The sequence below is a fragment of the Danio rerio genome, chromosome 11, assembly GCF_052040795.2.
Source record: "Danio rerio strain M-AB ecotype USA chromosome 11, GRCz13ab, whole genome shotgun sequence".
Classification (NCBI taxonomy): Eukaryota; Metazoa; Chordata; class Actinopteri; order Cypriniformes; family Danionidae; genus Danio; species Danio rerio.
The window spans coordinates 39,091,414-39,116,914 of NC_141031.1; the positions used below are offsets into that span (position 1 = coordinate 39,091,414).

At 38.8% G+C, this 25,501-nt stretch overlaps 1 protein-coding gene across 3 annotated transcripts in view; it reads left to right on the plus strand.

Moving 5' to 3' along the window:
- grm2b (glutamate receptor, metabotropic 2b) overlaps positions 1-25,501 on the plus strand; it is a 58,439-nt gene that overhangs the window by 31,878 nt on the left and 1,060 nt on the right. For all 3 annotated transcript variants that reach the window (XM_087272622.1, XM_087272623.1, NM_001287547.1), the window contains 3 exon segments: positions 16,351-17,188; positions 18,734-19,797; positions 25,312-25,492. In XM_087272622.1, coding sequence (XP_087128748.1) covers positions 16,351-17,188; positions 18,734-19,797; positions 25,312-25,492 — 2,083 coding nt within the window.

The window sequence follows — 25,501 nt, forward strand, 5'->3', positions numbered from 1 at the left end:
AATAGCTCTTCGAAGAATTTAATTTCAGTCATTAACGAATCACAAAAAAATAAAAGACTTCAATGATTACAGTCACTTTTGGAGTCAAAAAACATTTACAGACTAAAGTTTTTTAATACCTACACAAGGTATTAGGAAAGCAAACATGCAAGCAAACATCTCTGAAAATTTATGATGCAGTTATTAAAAGAATATCTCATTGAAGAATTTCATGTATGTCATTACCGAATCAACGGAAAAAAAATAGAACAACTTTTGTGATTATAGTCACTTTTAAAATCGGAAACATATACGGGTTAAACTATTTTAATACCCATGTGAGGTATAAAATAGCAAACATGCAAGCAAACATTTCAGAAAATGTGCTCAGTATGCAAATAAAAGAATAGCTAATCGAAGAATTTATTTTCTGTCATTACCAAATCAACAAAATAAAAAAGACTTTAATCACTAAAGTCACTTTTAGTCAAAAAAAACATCTACAGGCAAAACTATTTTAATACATACGCAAAGTTTTAAAATAGCAAACATGTGGGCAAACATCTTGAAAAATGTGCTCATTATGCAAGCATTAAAAGAACAGCTCATCGAAGAGTTTCATTTCTGTCATTACCAAATCACTAGAGAAATAAAAAGACTGTTTTAATACCTATGCAAAGTATTAAAATAGCAAACATGCAAGCAAACATTTCGGAAAATGTGTTCATTGTGCAGAATAAAAGAACTGAATTTCTGACATTACCGAATCACCAATAAAAAAAAATTTAATAAAAAAACTTGATGACTATAGTCACTTTTAGAGTACATAAAACATTATCTGGTTAAACTATAGATAATACTTACGCAAGGTATTAATATAGCAAACGTATCTGAAGATGTGCTTATTATGCAGGTATAAAAGAATAGCTCATCGAAGAATTTTATTTCTGTCATTACCGAATCAACAACAAAAAAGAAAAACTTAAATGAGTGAAAAAACATCTACAGGTGAAACTATTTTAATACGAGGTATTAAAATAGCAAACACGTGAGCAAACATTTTGGAAAACATGTTCATTTTGCAGATATTAAAAGAATAGCTCTTCAAAGAATTTAATTTTGGTCATTAACAAATCACAAAAAATGACTTTAATGACTACTGTACAGTCACTTTTAGAGTCAAAAACATATACAGGCGAAACTATTTTAATACCTAAGCAAGGTATTAAGAAAGCAAACATGCAAGCAAACATCAAAAGACTGATGACTATAGTCACTTTTAGAGTCAAAAAAACATATACAGGCTAAACTAATTAAGCCTGTACTAACTTTAATACCTATGGAACCAGTTGTCGAGGCTTTCAAATAAAGGTAAATACATTTTAATTGTCAATTTATTTGCTTCGTAAAACCTTAAAGTATCATCACTTTCTTTTGCCGGTTTATGTTTTTTTTTTTTACTTTCAAAGTCAAATGTTTTTGACTGATAGCCACTGATGTCCATTTTATTAATCACCAAGATTAAGCTAAGCATCTAATAAATATAAAAAGCCTTCTTTATTTTGGATGATTAGAGGGCGTGTAAATTAACTGCAAGTGTACCTTTTTGTGAAATAATTCATGAAAAAGTGTTTCAAAACTGATGCCTGTTGGTCAAAATCAGTGTACACATGCATAAAAAAAATGTACAACCCAAATTGTAATGTTGTTTGTTTTAATTAACATTAAAATAAGGCTAAAGAAAGTTTTATTGTCAATCTGTGTAATATATTTCCATACATATTAAATAACAATCTCATGCAGACCAATACTTATTATAATATATATAAAAAAAATTGTCATCGTATTAAATTTAACAATGCTTTAAATAATTTAAATCCTCTTTCTGAGAAATCAGTAAAAGCTTGAGGTTTGAAGGTTCATGGCAAAGTATAAATATTTAATATGACATTTAATTATAATTTTGGGCCAGAGGAACAGACTGTTTATTCAAAGAAAACCTCCATAAAAAATCTCTGAACTGTGAACGATTCAGTCTTACAGATTGGATATTTATTTATTAATCATTTTATCCAAATCATAAAAATGACCAGGAATAATTATTTTCATTTTGCATAATTAAAACTGATGCATTTTTCAATTTCAGCTAAATGGATTTGCAGATCATCTATGAAAAAACAGTGGACCTCTTAACTTAGCTAATGGCAAAGCGGAGATTCCATTAGGATGGTTAAACATCACTATTCAGCTACATGATAAATCCTTTGTAGTACCTGCTGTTGTCCTCCCTTATCAAGCTCTTGTATATGCATATATCATCTTTGGTTTGGACTTTATATTCTTTAGTGGTCAGAAAATTAATGTTAGTGAACACAAGTATTCTTTTACATCCGGTCCTACTGAAGAAAACCGATTTGAACCAGGAAATTCAAGTGAACCACTGGTTAAATTGTCACCCATGAAAGAAAACAAGACTCAGTGTCACGCTAACCAGCGATCGTTCTCCATAGATCGCTGGTTCCCACATAACCATGGACTACACTTCCGCCTTTTCCTGCACTACATATTCAGACATGCTCTTCACCCAGACACCCATGCTCACTCATCTAGACTGATTACACTCGCAAGTCACAACACCTGAGGACTATCAGAGACTGATTGCATTCACTACATAAGCCACACATTCACCCCTTCAGTTGGCCGAGTCTTGTTTATCTGTTGATGACACTACAAAGCGTTCTCCTTGTCTTGTATCTCCGTGTTTAGACCCTAGCCTAGATTATCCTTTTTCTCCTGTTTAGCCGCCTGCCTTCTGACCTCTTGCCTGTGTTTGACTACGATTCTGGACTGCCTTTACATACCCGTTTACACCTGTTTTGACCACTGCTAGCCTGACTTTGAATAAACCTGCATATTGGATCTTACCTCAGTTGTTTGTGTCATCTCCCCGTGGTTACACTCAGAAAGAACAAACTCAATCTTACCTTGTTAAGAGCTGTCCCTCCTCCTCAAATCTCAATGGGTATACAACAAAATAAACTTTAAAAAATTATGATGGTTTTACTTTTTTAATAAATAAATATGGTATTTAAAGAGCCATGAACCCCCACCTCCTGTCTCAGCAGGGTGTTTTCACACCTCTGGATTGAAAAAAGTCAGGAAAGTGGGTGAGTCAAGCTTTGCTAGGTGGGAGTGTCGAGTGGCAAAAGAGGTAAGGGTTTGCATAAAAAGGAGAGTTTCATTATGCACGCTCTGATTTTCACAGCGGCAACACAAAGCTCAGACGCAGGGGAGATAGACAGTGACTACGTTAATCTGGACATCAGTAATGGAATTATTTGCCTTAATCTGAATTAGACAGTAATATAATGAAGGTGTTCACATGAGTTGCTTTTTGAATGTTGCTTTCATGATCCCCCTTTACATGTTATAGCACATAATTCGGTGGGCGAGGCAGTGGCGCAGTAGGTAGTGCTGTCGCCTCACAGCAAGAAGGTCGCTGGGTCGCTGGTTCGAACCTCGGCTCAGTTGGCGTTTCTGTGTGGAGTTTGCATGTTCTCCCTGCCTTTGTGTTAGTTTCCCCCACAGTTCAAAGTCATGTGGTACAGGTGAATTGAGTAGGCTAAATTGTCCGTAGTGTATATGCGTGTGTGGATGTTTCCTAGAGATGGGTTGCGGCTGGAAGGGCATCCGCTGCGTAAAAACTTGCTGGATAAGTTGGTGGTTCATTCCGCTGTGGCGACCCCGGATTAATAAAGGGACTAAGCCGACAAGAAAATGAATAAATGAATGAGTACATAATTCGATTAACATCATTGCGTCTCCATGATATCCACGTTTCATTCTTAATTTGTGGACTTTAACTGTAGTTCAGCACTTTCACTTTTATTCGGGAACATTTCATGCATGCCCCCATGATAAAGAGATAATGGATGTGAGTATGAACTGCTGGAAGACCCTCCCCATTTCTTGTTAGATGCAGAGAATAGTGTCAAACAGTCGTGTGTGTATAGACTATCCTGTCACAAAATGCGACAAAAATCCTACATGACATGTTTGCATTCGGAGAGCAGCATTTGCAGATCTTTCACTCCATAATATTGTAGTGATATTAACTTACTGTAAGCTTAGTAACTTAATAATTTTGACTAAGGTATGTCTTTAAAAACTTGTAACCGCAGCTCAATGTCTGTTTTCATGTCCGATCGCACATATTAAAAATGCAGAAAACAGTTTGCTGAGATTTTTCCTGAATGCGAGACATTTGGAGAGTTTGGCACATATTGAGGAATGCATTTGATAATGCCAGCCAATCAATAGCCACTGTGCTCCTTTCATCTCCAACACATTTTCTCTCCCCCACAAGGTGACAGAATATATTATCATATTTCTCCAGCACAAAAAGAGCTTGTGTGTGTGTGTGTGTGTGAGTGCAGAATTATAAATAATAATGACATGCATTAAAAATCGGTGACAAAACGCTCTCCTTTGGCACTGTGTGGTATTAGGAGGGAGCATTGTCAAACGATTTCATGCTTGCGTGTCTGTGAAGGTGTAGTTATTTGCCAGGAATCAGTGTTGCTTGGTGTTTCTAGATTAATAACGCCGCGTGCCATCCTTAGACTGAGTGTGTGTGTGAGTCTCAAGGTCACTCATATGGAGATCTCCACTGTGGTCCGAGCCTCTGGAAATGTTAATAGGTTATAACTGCATGTGGTGTTCTTGAGATGCCAAAACAACACACAAATAAGGCTTATAATTAATGCCACATAAATGCCAGATCATTTGCATTCTCATTTAACAACGGAATTACTTTATATTTAACATTTAGCATTGAAAAAACCCAAACCTTGTTTATTTGTGGCGTTTGTGATTCACGCTTTTACCGTGTTGTGAAGACACCGTTTGGCTGTGTAGTATACTCGGTGAGGAAGTGTCCTGGGAAAAAAGCAGATGGTGTTGTTATGTTAGTAGGAGGCTGGGAAAGCTGGGGAAGGGCTTTCGCAGTCACAGATCATCACTTGACCCTGTTTAGCCTTTCATTTGGGTGTGCGGCTTTCATTCAGGACGCGGTCAGATGCTTATTCAGTCTTTCACAGCCTTCAGAACAGACGCAGCTTTGTTTTTGACCAGGCTTTCACATCCGATTATGCTCCGTTCAGTGTGTTAAAACTGAGAGGTTCATGTAAGGAACAAGTACATTATGGACTGCTTTATTTGATTGTGGAAAATAATAATAATAATAATAATACCTTTTATTTATAGGCGGCTTTCAAAGCACTCATGGACACCTTACAATACGTCACAGGCACATTATAAAAACAAGACAGAAGAGTAGTAAGTGAAGTTTCTTAAACTAATTTCGAGAGGAGCACGTGATAGGATTGACTACAGCTGATCCCTATCACTAATCACCAACTAGCCAATCGGATCACTCTAAATTCAATATAAATATCCAGCATAAACTTCATTACTTATCTTCGTTTTGGAAACCCCCCCATCTATCCCTTCTCCCTCCTCCTCAGTTCTCTGTTCGGGCGACACGATGGCTAGCACTGTTGCCCCACAGCAAGGAGGTCGTTGGTTCAAACACTAGCTGAGCCAAACGACACTCTCTTTGCGGAGTTTGCATGTTCTCCCCGTGTTCGCGTGGGTTTTCCCTGGGTGCTCGGGTTTCCTCACACACTCAAAAAAAAACATGCAAAAAAAAAAAGTTAAAGTCACAAGCACTTACTACAAACTAGCGCAGTTAGCGGTCTATTCTTGGGAAGTTATCGAGAACTACCTGATCTCATATCCCTCCAAATGCTTATTGATCAGGAGGGAGGCTGCGAGTTCAGGGTTCTCTCCCAGGACAACATGTCAAACTTGCTTAAATAGTCAAGCATTTTCTAAGTGTGAACTCTTGAAACATGATATTAATCCAGAAAGTCAATAAAAGCAATCCTAAACAGAAAGGTTTTAACCTGGGATTTAAAATTGGACATAGAGTCCACCTGACGAATATCTAACAAAAGAGAATTCCATAACTGTGGTGCTATGCAGCTAAAAGCCCTGCCACTAAATGATTTCATCTTAAAGTTTGGAACTGACAACAGTTCAGCCGCAGAAGATCTCAGTGAGCGCCGAGGAGTGTCCCAGTAAAGTAGATCAGAGAGGTAATCGGGTGCAATGTTGTGAAGAGCTTTTAACGTTAATAAAAGAATTTTATATTGTACACGATAAAGAACAGAAAGCCAGTGCAAGTAATAGAGAATTGAAGTTGGATTAAGTGTAACCTGTGAATTCGGTTAAGAGGGATACCATATGGAAGGGGAATTGCAATAATCGATCCTTGATGTAACCAGAGCATGTACAAGCACTTCAGTACTTTGTTGCGATAGTGAAGGGCGAAGTCTTGCAATGTTACGCAAGTGAAAAAAGGCAGATCGTGAAATATTACTAATATGCGAATTAAACGAAAGCATACCATACAGTATAACCCCAAGAATTATTGATGGATAGAGTAAAGGATTGAGCTTTGGAAAGAACAGATTTAGAGATTACAACTTATAACACACACAATAAAACACACATTTTGCAAACTACACAAAACAAGGCAACAATTTTAATTACGCTTAAATGTTATGAACTGGAGGAAGAAGAAACTGGTCCATGTGAACTGTAAAAGTGACAAAGTCCCATACATAATCTTCCTTAAATGACAAACGGCCATCAAATGTCACGTTACAGCGTAGGTTATTGTATCAATCATCAGAAAACGATAGGAACAAACAGCACATGGTTGGCTATCCGCTTGTTAAGTGTGACGTCAAGCTGAGCGGCTTCTGGGTCCAAGCTCTCAATTCAACTGAATGGGGAGATTCATGAAATGGTAATAATAAACGTTTACAAAGCGATTTAATACTTTCGAAAGTCACGATCGCAATATATATGTCCATGCCTAATATCCGATGGCCAGTTGTTTTATAAATTGTTAAAATTTTGGTATTTGTTATGCAGCAAGCCCAGAGATTGTTGTGTACACTATGAATTTATGTAAAATTAACTTTAATGTATGATAGGAATAAAACGTGATCATAAACGAATGATTTCTCCACTCAAATGAATGGCGGCTTGGACCCGGAAACAGTATACATACGTCACAAACACGTCACCACTTAACAAGCGGATACTGTGGTGTTGTTGTGAAAATTAACTTTAACCCTTTATTCCCTGCAGCCGAATCTCCATTTGTCAGTGATCGCCATCTTCAAGTTATGATCAGTCCCGTGATCCCCCACGCTGCTCTACTGTCTGACGGGAAAGGCACTTTCACATTTGACCAAATCTGTAACATATTTGGTGATGTACCGTGTCGACATCAACGCGTTCAAGCAAAAGATCCAAACCCAACTTGATTCAATTATTCAACTCTGAGTTCACTATTTAGTTAAAGAATCAATCGTTTTAGACAGTAAAACTACCCTATCCTTTCATGGGATCATACTTTTTGTTGTCAGATTTTTTAGCTTCAGTCTAGGTGGAATCAATGCAATACCAATGTCACTTACTGCTGCCTTTTGCAGTCTTGCCGGAACTGTATGTCATTATGATTTGCAGCAAATCCCATCCAGGCAGGTCTCTCAGAATGGGAAAGCAGCAAGGTCTGTGTCTCCATGTTCCGCTGCCTGGGTCTAGGGCAGAAATACTCACACTAGAGTCCGCTCAGGTGGTCCCTGTCAAATGCTTCAGTGGGATTCTGACAGTTTCTGCTTCCTGAAAAAAAAAGAAAGAAGAGCGTGTTGATGGGCATCTGGAATATCAACATCTGCTGGAGCTTCTGAAGCTTGAGGTGTTGATGACCGCATCAGATTTTCCAGACAGCTCACACATATTAACACAGCTCATTTAAATACACATTTTTCTAATTTTACAATGTGTTGGTAGTGTGCTTACAAAAAGACCATCTCACAATTCTGCGTTATTTTCGAACAATTCATAGTGCTTCATCACATTTCTTGACATTCATGACTTTTCTTCTTATAATTGCTGGTTTTCATTATTCAGTCAGCCATGTTGCAGATTGTAAACAAAGCCGCTGAACTGAATGAAATATGCACATTTTGCTGATTATTGCTGCTGAAAAGGATCGACTTTTTCATGTTTTGGCCTGGACTCAGTGGTGTGAAGTAACTAATTACAAATACTCAAACTACTGTAATTCTCTGGAATTGTAATTTACTAAGTAGTGGTACTAAATGTGTACTTTTACTTTCCCTTGAGTACATTTTTAATGCAATATATGTACTTTTATTTTCCTTTCCTTCAATCTGCAGTAACTACTTTATTTTTTCCTGTCTATGGAGATTAGAAAAATCATTCCTGTGATTCCAGTCCAATCAAATCACACATAGAAGGTAAATCACATCATAATGAACTACCTCAAGGCATGCAGCAAACTGTCTGAAAGCATTAAAGTGTCCAAGAAGATGTCTAAAATCTTTACACGCATTGACCCAGAGAGTGTTTAGAAGCATGTCACTGATGAGAAGACGACGAATGTTTACTGTATGATGAACGAAATGGCCTTAAACACGCAGCAGGCACAAGACGTCAACATGACGTCAGATTGACGTTTTACCCTAACATCATGGATGTTGCATTTTGTTTGGAAATGAAAATCAGGTTGATGTCAATGTCCAACCTAAAACCAACCAAATATCAATGTCTATGATGTTACAGCTTGATGTTGTGTGGAAGTTACCACTATGATGTCTATCAGATGTTAGATTTTGGTTGCCATACTGACGAATAAATGTCAGTATTGGACATCAATATGACGTCAGTTTAAGATATTGACTGGACATTGGATTTTGATCACTTTCTAACAACCTAAAATCAATCAAATATTATCATTTGATGTCATTGTTGGACATCAAAATAATGTTGTTCTTAAATGCTGGCTAGACGTTGCATTTTGGTCACCTGACATCACAACCTAAATCTAACCTAATATTAATGTCTTATGACGTCATGTGCCTGCTGGGCAATAACAAAATGCACTACAGAATGTTACGTTTACACACACATACACAAATTACATGCAAATGCATCAGGTTTTTACAGTGTAATGCTCACTACTCTTGAGTACTTTTGAAAGGGCTACTCTTTACTCATACTTTGAGTAGTATTTACAACAGATACTTTCACTCCACTTGCACTACATTTTTAGGCAAGAAATGGTGACCCAATAACTTCAGGTTTTTGTTTTTGTTTTTATTATTCAGGTTTTTCTATTTAAATACGCACTTTTTTTACTTTTACAATTTTTTTGTTAGTGTGCCTTAAAAAAACATCTCATCATTCTGGGTTATTTTTAAACAATTTATACTGTGTCATCACATTTCCTGACATTCACGACTTTTTTTTCTCATCATTGCTGGTTTTCACGACATGTCATTAATCAGTCAGCCATGTTAAAGAGCAAACATAAACAAAACCACTGAACTGAATGAAATATGCACATTTTACTGATTAATTATAAAAAAAACATTTTTAAAAAAACAACGTTTGGGCACCCCTGATCTAAATAGTCTCTCAGTCTCTTAATTTTGTGTCATATTGGACAATTTAAATACATGCCTTGGGGTTGTTCTGATGCAATTTCTCTACGATTGGATGTGAATCGCAATTTCTAGGACTGAATACGAATCACAGGACTGAATACTCTACTTAGTGAATCAAATATAAAAATATCCAAGGAAAAAATAAGCAGTGACTGCAGGTTGTAGGAAAATTGTAGAATAAAAGTACCAACGCAGCACTAAAAACGTACTCAAGTGAAAGTAAAAGTACACGTTTTTAAATCTACTTAGTAAAGTAAACTGTAAAAAAATGCTGGGTTCCACACAATTCCTTCATGTTGTCCCAACACAAATCAATTACTTAATGTAATTGTTCTTGCAAATTTAAGTGGATTGAACCTAAATATTAAGCTAGAATAAGCAGCAAAAGTCATTTGAGTGTACAATTTCTAAGGAAAAAATATTCAATTACAGTAATTTGAGTATTTTTTATGTGTAACTTTACACCACTGGGTAATTTCAGGGTTAATTTAACTAGATAAACGCTCCTAATTTTGAACAAATAATAAATCGATAGATGTAAACTACTTTTCTGAAATTTTCTCATTTTTGATTACGATTCAGTGTCAGTTTTAGCAGAGGTGAGATGCCAAACTTGAGCTCTTCGTCTGTGCACATGTCTAAATGAATCAGATTTTCTCAATTCCTCCTTTTAGCAGACTGTCTGCTCTCCCTCAGGCCTGAATGAAGCGAGCGCTTTAAGTGTTCTTGTCAGAAAGTGACAGTGAGTTCACCACCCATCAGCTCCAACGTCTGTCAGCTGAGAGCTTAAACCAACAACTACAACCAAAGCTTTTGGCTGATTTATAAACAAGTATTTAATTATCCCATCCATCGTAATTGGACTAAAAACAGTCATGTGAATCATCATCTCTAGCTTCTTTGGATTTTTCAATGAAAGATTTCCAAGTCTAAAATCCAGTTTCAAAATGTCCTCATCAAATATGTCTAAGATATACTAAATACATTATTTTTATGATTCTCTAATCACCTTTGAGCAATCACCTGTAATATTTTCCTCCTGTAAATACCTTGACCGCATGCATCTAAAAAACTGCTATTAAAAAGCTTGACATTTCTGAATGAAGGTGAATGAAAAGTAAATTACTCATAATAACAACACCAAAGGATTTTTTAAACACCTAAAACACCTACCTGTGTTAGTGTGAATTTAACACACAGATTTCAGTTATTACTCGTAAGTCCTTGGAGTCTTTATCATCACCGTAATTTGCAGTGCAAGGAGCTTCTCAGACTAATCAGACACTGAAAACAGAAGAAAATGCAAATTAGAAATCTTCTGTCCTTTTGTGATCACACATTACTCATTTGCAATGCAATACAAATAAAAACATTTTATAGTCTAATGAATCTTTAAAAATTCAAGATATTCATCATTCTTAAAATTAAATAAAATAATTGCCTTGTACATTAGTTCCTTGAATGCATATCTCACAAGTTCAAGGCAGAAAATAGGACTGATTATGTAAATGGATGATGGAAAATGGAAGATTTGGTAGTAAATCTTGAGTAAATTTATTAACATTCACGTTTATGCTTTCATCCAGAGACAAAGTAAGTTACAAGCACAAGTAAAAGGAGCAGTATACACTCAATGGCCACTTTATTAGGTACAGCTTACTAGGACCGATTTGGACCCTCCAGAACTGCCTTAAACCTTTGTGACATAGATTTAACAAGGTACTAGAAATGTTCCTCTGAGATTTTGGTCTATATTGACATGATAGCATCATGCAGTTGTCGGCTGTACATCCATGATGCGAATCTCCAGTTTCATCACATCCCAAAGGTGCTCTATTGGATTGAGATCTGCTGACTGTGGAGGCCATTTGAGTACAGTGAACTCATTGTTATGTTCAAGAAAGCAGTTTCAGATGATTCGTGCTTTATGACATGGCGTGTTATCCTGCTGGAAGTAGTCATCAGTAGATAGGTACACTGTGGTCATAAAGGGATGGACATGGTCAGCAACAATACGCAGGTGGACTGTGGTGTTGACACAATGCTCAATTGGTAGTAATGGGCCCAAAGTGTGCCAATAAAATATCCTCACACCATTACACCACCACCATCAGCCTGATTTATTGATACAAGGCAGGATGGATCCATGCTTTCAAATTCTAAATCTACCATCTGAATGTCACAGCAAAAATTGAGACTTGTCAGAGCAGGCAATGTTTTTAAAATCTTCTATTGTCCAATTTTGTTGAGCCTGAACACATTATAGCCTCAGTTTTCTGTTTTTAGCTGACAGAAATTTGTATCAACGTGCAGTTGGACAGGTGTACCTAATAAAGTGGCCAGTGAGTGTATGTATTTTTAATAAGTTATGAAAGTGTCTGGTGTGAGGAAAGAATGTGTCCTACAGGTCGTTAATTAAGCCCACTTACCTAATTGATCCACACCAATGCTTGCACAATGTTTTCCAAAAGCAACGACTGTTGATAAGAAAGTGTCTGGTGGACCTGAAGAGGAGAGTGTGTGTCGTACAGGTGGTTTATCAAGCCCACTCACCTGATTGGTGTACCTAATTAAGTGGCCAGTGAGTGTATGTATTTTTAATAAGTTATGAAAGTGTCTGGTGTGAGGAAAGAATGTGTCCTACAGGTGGTTTATTAAGCCCACTTACCTGATTGATCCACACCAATGCTTGCACAATGTTTTCCAAAAGCAACGACTGTTGATAAGAAAGTGTCTGGTGGACCTGAAGAGGAGTGTGTGTGTGTCGTACAGGTGGTTTATCAAGCTCACTCACCTGATTGATCCACACTAAGAATGGCACAATGTTTTCCAAAAACATGGACTGTTGATAAAAGCGTCTGGTGCATACTGAGAAGAGAGAGTGTGTCCTACAGGTGGTTTATCAAGCCCACTCACCTTGATTCACATTAAGACTTGCACAATGTTTTCCAAAAACATAAACTGTTGATAAGAAAGTGACTGGTGCATGCGGAGAGGAGAGAGTGTGTCCAACAGGTTGTTTATATAAAACTGATAAATGAATATTCAGTGGCAGGCTGACTGGAGAGTGATTTTACAGAATATTGTACCCCTCTTGGATTAATAGTTGATTTAATATTGGAATCTGAAAGTGTATCAGGCAGGCAGTAAAGTAAAAGCAAATAGGCGAAGTGAATAAATAGCATTACAATATCCCCCCAGTTATGCCATCCTGGCGACAGACCTGCTGTCTTCTCTTTCCTCTGTCAGTGTTTTCACTGAAATGATGAATAGCATCCAATTCAGATTTTGATGGTGTGTCATGGCCTGAGGAAATCATACACCATACCTAACATTATCATTTTGTCTGCTAGCACAGTTATCTTGCGTGATCAGAATTAGGTCTGTCTGAGTCCCATGAAACTATGGCCTGAAACGATAGGCTCAGATGAGGGAGATAGGAAAAGAGGACAGAGGTAAGAGCTGCATCTTTTTTTCTTCCTCCCACACTAGGAAGAATGTTAGGGGACATTTTGCACTCACCAAGATTGCACAATGCATCTATGGGTCACTGACTTATTGGCAAACTGGGATTTTTAATTTATGGTATAAACTATGCAGCTGAACGGCAAAACAAGCCTATTTTTTTGAGCTAATTGACTAAACAGTTGCTCTACTTTTGCTCTAGTAATGGTTGCACTGTTTTTTAAATACTATATTTGTACTTGCCAGATATGAGGCTAGTTATATAAAGGGTAGCTTTAAATGGACAATTTACATAAAAATTTCAACATTTTCTATTATCAAGGGGTTTCAGACCCTTTTCAGCTTCGTTTTTCTGTTAAACATAGGATATTTTCAATGTTGAAAACTGCTTGCCATTGACATCGAAATAAAAAAACAATTGTTATAGAAGTCAATGTCTACTAGTTTCCGACATTCTTTAATAGAGCCCATATTTTGCACTATAAAAGGTCATATTTTGGTTTTGGGGGTCTCCAACAACAGGCTTACATACATGCAAGCTCAAAAAACACTTTCATTGTCTTATAATAGGGGTCACCAATCCTGGTCCTGGAGGGCCGGTGTCCCTGCAGGGTTTAGCTCCATCTTGCCTCAACACACCTGCCTGGATGTTTTAAGTATAACTAGTAAGACCTTGATTAGCTTGTTCAGGTGTGTTTGATCAGGGTTGGAGCTAAAATCTGCAGGACACCGGCCCTCCAGGAACAAGTTTGGTGACCACTGTCTTATAATATGCATTTATTTTTACCTAATTATGCCAACAACTCTCATTTGATTTGTTCAGCGATTCATTTGTTCCCAAATCCCTCCTTAGCGCAATGCTAATCTGCGCTTATTGATCCGATGACCCAGTCTGTTGTGATTGATCAACTGCGTTTAGCGCAAGACAGAGAGAAACACCCACCACAGCTATGAAGTATCACCCAGAGTATGTGAGAGCCCAATACAGGAATGCATTGAAGCAATGCTGTTAAACACCAGCATATTACTCTAATGTTAACCCTAACCCCAAGTAACGACACACATTCAGTGTTAATCCACACTGTGGCCAAAGTTCAACTATTTTGAAAATTGACCACGCATGTGAGGAACAGCTGATGGTGGCCATAGCTAAGGCAAACGGCAGAGGATCGTGAGTTCAGAAACGCATTTAAATCAGTAAAGGAAGAAGCACGCCTCACGTTTTTAACATGGTTTTGGACGCAATGTGAATAGCCCCATACAGATTCAACCTGTGAAATACAGTACAAGCACTGATCTGTAATAGATACATGATTACAAGCTGCACGGAGCGATTACAAGTTACAACACACAATTAAATACATGTTCTGATACAGAGGAAGAAGAAACTGGTGCATGTGAACTGTAATGCTGTGTTCACACCAGACGTAGTATGCGCTGATAAATCGTGCTATTAGCACGTAAATAGACACGTGAACATATTGAGTTTACTTGCTTTATTCATGCGTCAAATTCACAACACATGTGGATTCGCATCATGGGTGGGGGTTCTGTCTGCTCTCTGACTCTAGCTTTGCTGCTAAATGGCCAACATGGATTTTACTGAGAGAATAACTGTGTTTGTGTGCTTTTATGAAGGCTGAAAAACAGCGTAGATTCGTTTGGTGCCGTGTCTGAGTCCACTAGATCCATACAGAGGTGCACCCAACTCTGTGAGTTCATACTTCTCCAGAAACTATACCTGGATGAAAGCTTTTAGCGGTGCTTCCGACAGAGCCGAGCCTAGTTTGATGAACTGTTGTCTGGTGTCGGCAGGAGGATTTTCCATCGGGTATACCAACAACAGGTGATACGTCATAATCACGCCCCTACAAGATAAAAGCTCCTGATTGGTTAACGCGGTGTGAATGTCCGCTGAAGTTCAGATTTTTCAACTCGAGCGATTTGCATGTCAATCGCACAAAACGCTCAACTCCCACCACTTCATTCACACAAATCGTGTTGTTCGTGCTACCTCATTCATGCAGATCATGCTGCAGGATGTCTAGTCACGTTTTTGCATTGACTTAACATGTTAATTACTCCCAAATCTCTGTCAAAGCCCCATACATAATAGTCTCTGCTGGTCGTTCCTTTAATAACAAACAGCAGATGAATCCCACACTCCAGCATAGGTTATTGTATCAATCATCAGAAAAACAACAGTAACAAACACAGCACATGGTTGCCTATACTGTGGTGTTGTTGTGACAATAAACTTAAACCCTTTATTCCCCGCAGCCATATCTGTTAGGGATCATCATCTGTGTCATGATCAGTCCTGTGATCCCCGCGCTGCACTAGTGTCTGAAGGGAAATGCACTTTACCGTTTTTAACGGATATAATACAACATATTTTGTGATGTACTATATCCACGTCAACTCATTCAAGCAAAATATCCAAACTCAATTCGATTAATTTACTCAACTCTAAGTTGACTATTTTGTTAAATAATCAATAGTTTTAAACAGTGCACTTTCGGGACTTAAACCTCAGCATGGATGGTCATTTTCAAAAACCCATAATAGGGGCTCTTTACAATATTATTCTTTGTTTTCAACAAAAGAAAGAAAATGACCATTCATTTTTGCATGAACTCATTAAAGTTAGGTGCATGGATAGGTTTAGTTCATGCAGTGACAATACTTAATATGCACATGCAAAACAGGACTGTAAAGGAAAGTGCTATCCTATGTATTTTAGGTCAAAATCCTGCATCTATTATGTCTTGCAATCCTGTGTAACTGCATTCTAAGTCATTTACAGTCTTCTCTTAGGAAAAACCCATTCTATGCAAATTAGGCTCAATATAGATTACCCCATATTTATGGAACCTAGTGTCATTTGTCTGGGGTAATTAGCATTCCACTGTTGCCACCCACAGAACCAAGACAGTACACAGAAATTAAAAAAAGATTAACACATTCTACTGTTTACATCATTAGTAGATTAAATAAAGTAGAAATGTACAGGATTTCTTCAAAGAAACAACTAAATCTAAACAACCTTGCAACATCCTCTGAAAACCCCAGAAAGTCTATTCTAAAAGTGAAAATGTAATGTGAAATGAAGGCTAAGAGGGCATTGTTCCTTCACTTCTCACACCTACAACTCCTGCCAATGCTAAGAATCAAACCAGTGATTTTTGAGCTGCATATCTGGCTCTTACCAATTAGCAAAAATCTTCACATTGCAAATAAAATGGCAATAAACTATGAGGCATACATGCAACTAATTATTATTATTTTTTCTTTGCAGGTGGCAAACCTTCTTAGACTCTTCCAGATCCCACAGATAAGCTATGCTTCTACTAGCGCCAAGCTCAGCGACAAATCCCGTTACGATTATTTTGCCCGAACTGTGCCCCCAGACTTCTATCAGGCCAAAGCCATTGCTGAGATCCTGCGGTACTTCAACTGGACCTACGTTTCCACTGTAGCCTCAGAGGGTGACTATGGTGAAACCGGCATCGATGCGTTTCAACAAGAAGCCAGAGTACGGCAAATCTGCATAGCAACTTCAGTAAAAGTCAGCCGCTCGGTGAACCAAGGAAATTACGAAACAGTTATTCGATCACTTCAGCAGAAAGCCAACGCCAAAGTTGTGATCCTCTTCACCAGGAGTGAAGATGCAAGGGAATTGCTTGCTGCCGCAGCCAGGATGAATGTTACCTTCATTTGGGTGGCCAGCGACGGCTGGGGAGCGCAGGAGAGCGTAGTCCATGACAGCGAGAAGGCCGCAAATGGGGCTTTCACCATTGAGCTTGCTTCGTACTCCATCAGGGAGTTTGAGGACTATTTCACCAAGCTAACGCCAGAGTTAAACACAAGGAACCCATGGTTTAGGGAATACTGGGAGCATAACTTTGGTTGTAATCTACAGGACCACGGTTGTGCCAGTAAAAGCCTGAGAAACGACTTGTTTAAACCAGAATCAAAGATCATGTTTGTGGTGAATGCAGTCTATGCTATGGCCTATGCCCTACATAACATGCGGCAAGCTGTGTGCCCCAATACCACAAAAGTGTGTGACGCTATGAAGCCAGGCAATGGGAAAAGGTTCTACCGGGAGTTTATTCTCAAGACTAAGTTTGATGGTGAGTAAAATTAGCAACACAGTAAAAGCTTTCACGCTTTGTTCAGTTCAGACTCTTGCAATACAGCATGTCCTCCTCACCAAATGAATGTGTAAGCTCTTTAATTATATATCTAATATTAGATTCAATCAATGTAAAATTGATTTGCCACTCATTGAAAGACTTCCCAATGAAAGCTTCAGATGTTATTACATTTATAGAAAAAAACTTACTTTTTCAAATGATCAGACAGCTGCAACTGGTCTCAGTCAGAGCTTAGATGGTATACTGATTTACTGTATGACTTTTTAATAGAAAAATCGTTCAGCTTTAATGTTGTCAAATATATTTATAATGGGCCATTTCCACTGAGTGGTATGGTACAGTACGTTTTTATGGCCGTTTCCACCGTCAAAAGGTACCTAAAAGCGAACTGTTCCATTCCAGTTTTGGGTATCCTTTGCAAAGTGTACCGAGCTCAACAAAAGGGTACCAAAAGGTGGAGCTAGACACGCAACTGAACACTATTGGTTTACGGAGATACAATACTCACTCATGCAACAAGCCACAATGAAAACAAAGTAAGTGCCATGTTTTAAATACACAGCCGAGAAACTACATTGTAATAGCATACACGTATAATTGACCATAAGCCATGGTCAACCCAAGCTCAAAAAAACCTTGTCGTCGTTGATGAACAGCCACAGACAAGAAGAGCATAATCTGCCCTGTGCCCCATAGCGGTTTCGATTTCTCCTGTGAACTTGCCTCGAGTCTGTAAATAACAAACTTTCTAAGCTGATAATAATAACGTGCGCTTGATTATTGAAGTGCTTATGACATTCAATCTTTTCAGACGCACAAAAAAAGAAGCCAGAAAAAACAAAGGAGCAAAGGATTCCTTCAGCAGTCTAAAATATGTACACAAACTGCCATGTTTAACTATTATCATCACCTTTTGGGCTATTATGAACTTGGAATGATGGAATTCCATGTGCTGGTGAAGATTAAAGACACTTAGAGGTTTACACTGACTGGGATATATGTTTGAACCCAAGTAAGGTCTAAATCTATGCTTGTGTAGTTTTTCTGTAATTAGTAACATAATTGATATTGTAAGGGTCTGTATGTCTTCATATATTTTGCATTTATTTATTTATTTTATATAATTGCAGACGTTATAGTAGGCTATTTCGCATCATTGATCTGGAATTATAATCAAATCAAGTGTTGTAAGAAGTTCTTCTCATTTGATATGTGAACGTCACACAGCTTTGCTTTTGCCATTTTCTTGAGCGAGAATGACATCGGCTGAAACTTTGTCGCACACCACACCCACCAAAAGAGTATCATTGTACCCTTTTAGCAGTGAAAACGCAAGCCTGATAAAGGTGATCTGTACCAAGCCATACTGTACTGTAGCACTCAGTGGAAACCGGCCAAAAGATTAGCTACCATTACATCAATAACGTATTAATAAAGTAAGACTAATTGCGCAATATTTGTAAAACAAATAAATATTGCATGTACTCTGTGGATAATTTAATGTTTTCAAACCTTTTTCAGCTCCCTTCAGGCCTGCCGACACTGAGAATGTGGTACGGTTCACCTCATTGGGTGACAGTTTGGGCCGCTATAACATCTTTCACTACCGCAAAGAGGATAACAAGTATGTCTACCGGAAGGTCGGCTATTGGGCACAGGGCTTAGTGCTCAATACCAGTCTGGTGCCTTGGGCTGGTGGAGTAGCTCCTACATCCCAGTGCAGTGACCCGTGCCAACCCAATGAAGCAAAAAGCATGCAGCCTGGGGATGTATGCTGCTGGATTTGCATCCCATGCCAACCCCACCAATTTCTCCTCAATGAATTCACCTGTGTGGACTGTGGATTCGGACAATGGCCCCTCGCTAATTTGACAGGGTGCTATGAGCTTCCAGAGGAGTACATCCACTGGTCGGATGCATGGGCTGTGGGACCTGTCACCATTGCCTGCCTGGGGATGCTTTGTACACTTGCAGTTGCTGGGCTTTTCTTACGAAGCAATGACACACCGGTGGTGAAAGCTAGTGGAAGAGAACTGTCTTACATCCTGTTATTTGGTGTGCTCCTGTGCTATGCCATGACCTTCATTTACATAGCCAAACCCTCAGCATTTGTGTGCGCCCTGCGTCGCCTGGGCCTTGGCACCTCCTTTGCAGTTTGCTACTCTGCTTTGCTGACGAAGACCAACAGGATTGCTCGGATCTTTGGTGGGGCAAGAGACAGCGCCCAACGACCACGCTTCATAAGCCCTGCCTCTCAGGTAGCAATCTGCGCTGCATTGATCTCTGCCCAGCTCTTGGTGGCTCTCGTCTGGCTGCTTGTAGAGGCGCCGGGGGTCAGGAAAGAAGTGGGTCCAGATCGGAGAGATGTGGTGACTCTGAAATGCAACAGTCTAGACTCGAGCATGCTGGTGTCGCTCAGCTACAACTGCATCCTCATCATCCTCTGCACATTCTATGCCTTCAAGACCAGGAAGTGTCCAGAGAACTTCAATGAGGCCAAGTTTATCGGTTTCACCATGTACACCACCTGCATCATCTGGCTGGCCTTCCAGCCCATCTTCTATGTCACTGCCAGTGACTACAGAGTAAGTAGGAGAGATTTGTGATAAGAACAAGTTTGAAGGTGCATGTCAAATTATTGTGGTAATGTTATCTATTTCAGTGGTTCACAACCCTGTTCCTTAAGTGCTTATCTAGACTCTGTGGCCAAACTCGTTCCTGGAGGGCCAGTGTCCTGCAGATTTTGGGTGCTTTCACATCTGTAGTTCGCTTCATTTGGTCCGGACGAAGGGCAATAAATGATACATTGTTGCATTTTCTGCCGTCTTTTTCACACCAAACTGCTGGCTTTGGTCCGAACCAGTTGAAACGAACCAAAATGCAGTAATCTGACAAAATCCACATCTCTCATTGGCCAGATGTTATTGATCATATTTCCTAAACTGCTCATTGATTAGTTAGAATTCACGTGCTGGTAAATGCCAATAAACTCCCACAGGTAAACAAAACCGGCAGACACAAAATGTCGTTTTTACTCTGGAGGGAGGACTGCGCTGACTGATTGCATCCCTGCTTTAGACAAACTATACATTTCGAGAATGAAGCACGGCTGCGGCTGGAAAACAGTGTTTTAATGCGTCGCTCGTCACTTCAGGAGGAGGCGTAAATTAATTTAGCTAAACTGCGACATGGTCATCTTACGGAAATATTACCAATGATCCATCAAGTAATGTTTCCCCTCTCTCTGTTGGTAAAGCGCTGTCAACAAATATTTTTCCTCCATATCCCATAATGCACAGCGTATCGGCCTACGGGAGCTGGATTAGTCCAAAAGTTGCAGTACTTTTTGCGGTTGGACCTGTTTTAGTACGGATCATATTCTCTATAGAAACTAACTGGTCCAGGGTTCGTTTGAAAGCGTACCGAGACCACCTCTTCAAGCAGGTCTCGGTACGCTTATTTGGTCCGCTTTTGGTGCGCACTCGAGTACGATTGCTGCATTCTCACCTGCCCAAACGAACCGTACCAAAAGGGAAAACGAACTCTAGTGCGATTCAATAAAACTAAATAAGGCAGGTGTGAAAGCACCCTTTAGTTCTAATCCCAATTAGACACACCTGAACCAGCTAATCAGGCTCTGTCTAGGTATGCTAGAAACTTCCAGACAGCTGTGTTGAAGAAAGTAGTAGTTAAACCAGGGATAGGCAAACTCAATCCTAGAGGGCTGGTGTCCTGCAGTTTTGCTCCATCTGAATTAAACACACCAGCCTGTAGCTTTCTAGTGATCCTGAAGACATTGATTAGTTTGTTCAGGAGTGTTTGATTAGTGTTGGAGCTAAATTCTGTAAGGACACTGGCCCTCGAGGAACAAGTTTGCCCATACCTGAGATAAACTATGCATGACACCAGTCCTCAAGGGCAGAGTTTGGGTCACCCTGGTCAATGCCTATGAAGTTAAATCCAGTGTATTGATTAGGCAGGTTATTGATTTTCCAACCTGACTCTAGGAAGGTGAGAATTTATTTCTAACTTGCAAAACACCTTTCTAAAACCTCAAGTAATCTAAAAGTCTTTGATTAACTAGTTGAGGTGTGTTTAATTGTGTTGAAAGCTAAACTTTATCCTCCAAGATTGGACACCTGGGGTTATGGGAAGGCATTATGGCAGGGTTCTTCAATTCTGCTCCAAGAAGTTCAGGGTCCCACAGAGTTTAGTACCAACCCTAATCAAATATATCTGCCTGTAATTTAAAAGAAGACCTTGATTAACTGTTTTGATTATGATTAGATGAAACTCTGCAGGACAGTAGACCTCTAAGAGCAGAATTCTGAAATTGTAAATTAGCGAGATAACGTGCAGTACTGGAGCTATTCAAGAGCAGGGGTGGGAATCCCTAATCTATTTCAAATGATCAAATTATGTCAAACACTGCAAGTTGGAAACCTGTAGTCATCGACTTCCATAGCATTTGTCTTATCCACTATGGTAGTCAATGGCTACAGGTTTTCAGCTGTCATGAATACCTAAAAACAAAAAAACTCAAAATAAAGTTAAAAAAAAAAATCTACAGAAGGAAGAAACTCATTAAGATTTGCAACTACCTGACTGAGTAAAATTTTAGTTTTCGTTGAACTATCCCTTAGAACAAAACGTCATGCTTAAGGTGACAGTGTTAATGCTAATAAAAATAACAGTAAATAATGATTCAAAGATTCTGCTGATTCATAATATTTATGACAGATGATTAAACTTACTTAGTCTTTTTCCAAGTCATAATAACGCCAAACAAGAGGTTACATTTAGAGCTGGCCTCTGGCTCTTTCACTCAGACAAATTCAGTCCCTCAAACATGCAGTACAGTGATGTGAATGTCTAGTCGATACAGAAACACTATCTGAGGGATGAGGGCTGCCAGTCTCATGTTATCAGGAGACTCGTTGCTGCAAGGCGAGAGATGTCAGAGCTCCGTTAGTGACACAGTAAACACGGTCATCAAGAATGGCCCCTGGCTGAGAGTGGCAATCCCTGGACCGCATACATTTTACAACACCATCACACTATCCACAGAGAATTACACCCAGATCAGTTAGGTGCTGTCAATATCAGTGCTGGAGGGCTGTGTAGCGTCAGCCAGTTAACCTTTGGAAGGAGAGATGGGACTATATCTGAAGGTTAACTGTCAGGAAACTGATTTAAAAGATTTATGTTTCACCACCTGTGAAATAAAGTGTTTTTTGGCTTGGGAGCTTCTCTGTCTGAATAAACTAGAGGTCCAGAGATCTCCCAGAGACCTACTTGCTGTCTATTATTTCAAAGACTGACTTTCAAAGGATGATTTCAGAGGAGTCATTGTGATGGACTCATTTTAGTACCCATTATTGTTTGAATGTTCATTTTTGCTAGCTCACATTGTTATTATTTGGGAAAACAATTAATCCATTAAAAGTAAAATTGTTTCAAAATCAAAGTCAGACCAGTTGTTTTCATGTTTGGAGTGGCGGATCTTCTCTGTTGAAGTCAGTTTGAAGGCTTCAGCCCCAATAGTATTAATTATGGCCCTCTTACCGCTAGTTTGCTATTAGGAAATGGTGTGCAAACAAAAGCTATGCCGCTACTCAATAGTGTTTCATTTGGAAGTACATCAACAGACATCAAATAAGTTTCAGCAACTTCTGGTTCACTCTGATGTTAAATTTCAGTATTTCAGAACAGAACTTCTGTTCAGAACAGAAAAGAAGTATATTTTGTTATAATGGAGTAGCTGGGTAGGGTTTTTTTGCGTATCATTCCCTCATAGCAAACTAATGGTAAAAGGGGTGCGGTTAAGATTATTGTGGCTGAAGTGTTAAACTGATATCATCAGATAAGAAATACCACTACACAAGCTGATGCAAATGATCAGATTTTGATTGAAGATTACCAAAACATTTTTTTCCAGTGGAATAACTTGCACTGATTAATTGTTCACCTAAAGACTAACAATGTGCGCTAACAAAATAAACATAATAAAGTTTGATTTCACATGGATTTTAAATTCCAAAGTAAAAAAGAAATTACAGTAATTTACAAAATAGGAGGAGAAACTGAGAAATGAGACATCCTAGTGTCTGCGTCGACAGATGTGGCCATCACATGCAATCTTCAGAGGGTGCAGCATGCAAAATGAGATGCTGCTAGGGTGCTTTTCAATCAGTAGGACTTCCAAGGGTATGAGTTTCCAGGATAAGGTGGGTTTAATTAGGGTTAGAGGCTTGGAGCTAAATCAGGATTGTCCAATCTTTGTCCTGGAGGGCCACAGTCCTGCAAGTTTTATCTTCAGTACACTTGCCTGGAAGTTTGTAATGGAGTCTGAAGACCTTGCATTAGGTGGGCTTGATTGGGTCAAGAGCTAAACTCTGTAAGAAAGTGATTTCAGCATACCTTAAAGCAGTGTTTCACAAAGTGGGGGTTGGGACCCCCTGGGGGATTGCGAGACAATGAAAGGGGGATCGCTTGGTGATTTCCAAAAATCTCATATATTTTATTAAACTATTACAACTATCATATTTTATCCATAACATAAAGAATAGAAAATATTTTTAACTTATAATATATTTTTATATACTTATATAATATTATAAAAACAAGCAAATAAAAAAATCATAAGCCTTTCAATTTTTTTTTCCATTGGATTGCGACCCCGCGGTTATTATGCTAGATTAACATCACAGCAATAGCGTTAGTTGCAGCAGATTGATTTCATGGAACAATGTTAAACTGATACCTTCATAGCACTCACATACATTAAAAATGGCCATGACTGAACCAGGTGATCTCCAAGTGGCTCGAAGTCTCTATTATTAAACCAAGAATAGTCTTGTGCTATAAACAATGTGCTCACTATTCTCATTAAGTGAAATTAATATTAGAATAAACAAATAATGATTATAAAAAATAGACTGTTGTACTTTTTTGTCGTCAATAAGTTTGTTTATATAGTTCCTATTGGTGTGTGTGCACCATTGTGTGCTGTATTTGTATGCTTTTAATCACCTCAGAGCATAGAGGGGGTCCTGAGTCACTGGTGTTGTTAATTTAGGGGTCGCGGGCTGAAAAGTTTGAAAACCCAGGCCTTAAAGGTATAGTTCATCAAAAACTGAAAATGCTGTTATCATTAACTCAAATAGGTTTAAGACACAAAAAGATTGAACACAGTAGTAGTTATTTTTAAAGATATCAGTAACCTGTATCAACTGACTTCCATATTATTTGTTTGTCCTACTATGGAATTCAATGGTTAGAGGTTTCTAGCATTTTTCAAAATGTCATTTTTTGTGTTTCATAACTCAAAGGTATGCAACCACTTAAGGGTGCATAGATCGTGATTCAATTCTCATTTTTGGGGTACCTATTCCTGCAAGATAATCATGAAAGCTTTTTTTTTCCTGCATTCCAACTGCATATTTCCCAATGGAGACTCTAAATATCGCTCACCTCTCAATAGCTGGGATTCCATCAACCTCTACTTATGTGTATTTTGAAGCAAATGCCATATTTAGAATAAAAATCCCTTAATTCATAAGTTTTTCACTCGATTGGGGTGTTTGACTTAATATAGGGAGGTAAAAAACTCTTGCGCAGCAAACATTACACCCACATGACCAATCAGCTATCTCCATTATAGCCTAGTTTATTGTTGGTTGCTAGGTTACCAATTCTATAGTCAGCCTTTCTAAAGTCAGTCACACTGCAGTTTAGGCTCCATAAACTTCCATTCATAAGCACCTGAATGCGGCAGACCCATTCAAGCTTGGTGAACTCTGACCTGCGAAATCGGATCACGTGACTGCATGAGACCAATCGAAGATCAAAACATGACCTCTCTGTACCTCTCACCCGCCTTTTTAAATGCCTAATTATCTTGTTTAATCCCGCCCCTTTTTGCAGCACCAAACGAGAGAATTTCGCATGCTCAAACTCCAGTGTGACGGCGGCATAACTTGATGGAAACACAATTAACTAAATTGGATGGAAACCTGGCTAATGTGGCTCAAAACTGAATTTTTAGATCAAGCAAGATTCTTTTATACATGTTCTGAAAGTCATTTACCGCTTTACAGGTGCAGACCACCACCATGTGCATCTCGGTCAGTCTGAGCGGCTCTGTGGTGCTCGGCTGCCTTTTTGCTCCCAAGATTCACATCATCCTTTTCCAGCCGCAGAAAAACGTGACCAGTCTGAGGGCCAAAGACAACCGATTCTCCTCGGCGGTCACTGCGCCGAGCTCCACCTACTCACAAGGTAGCCACA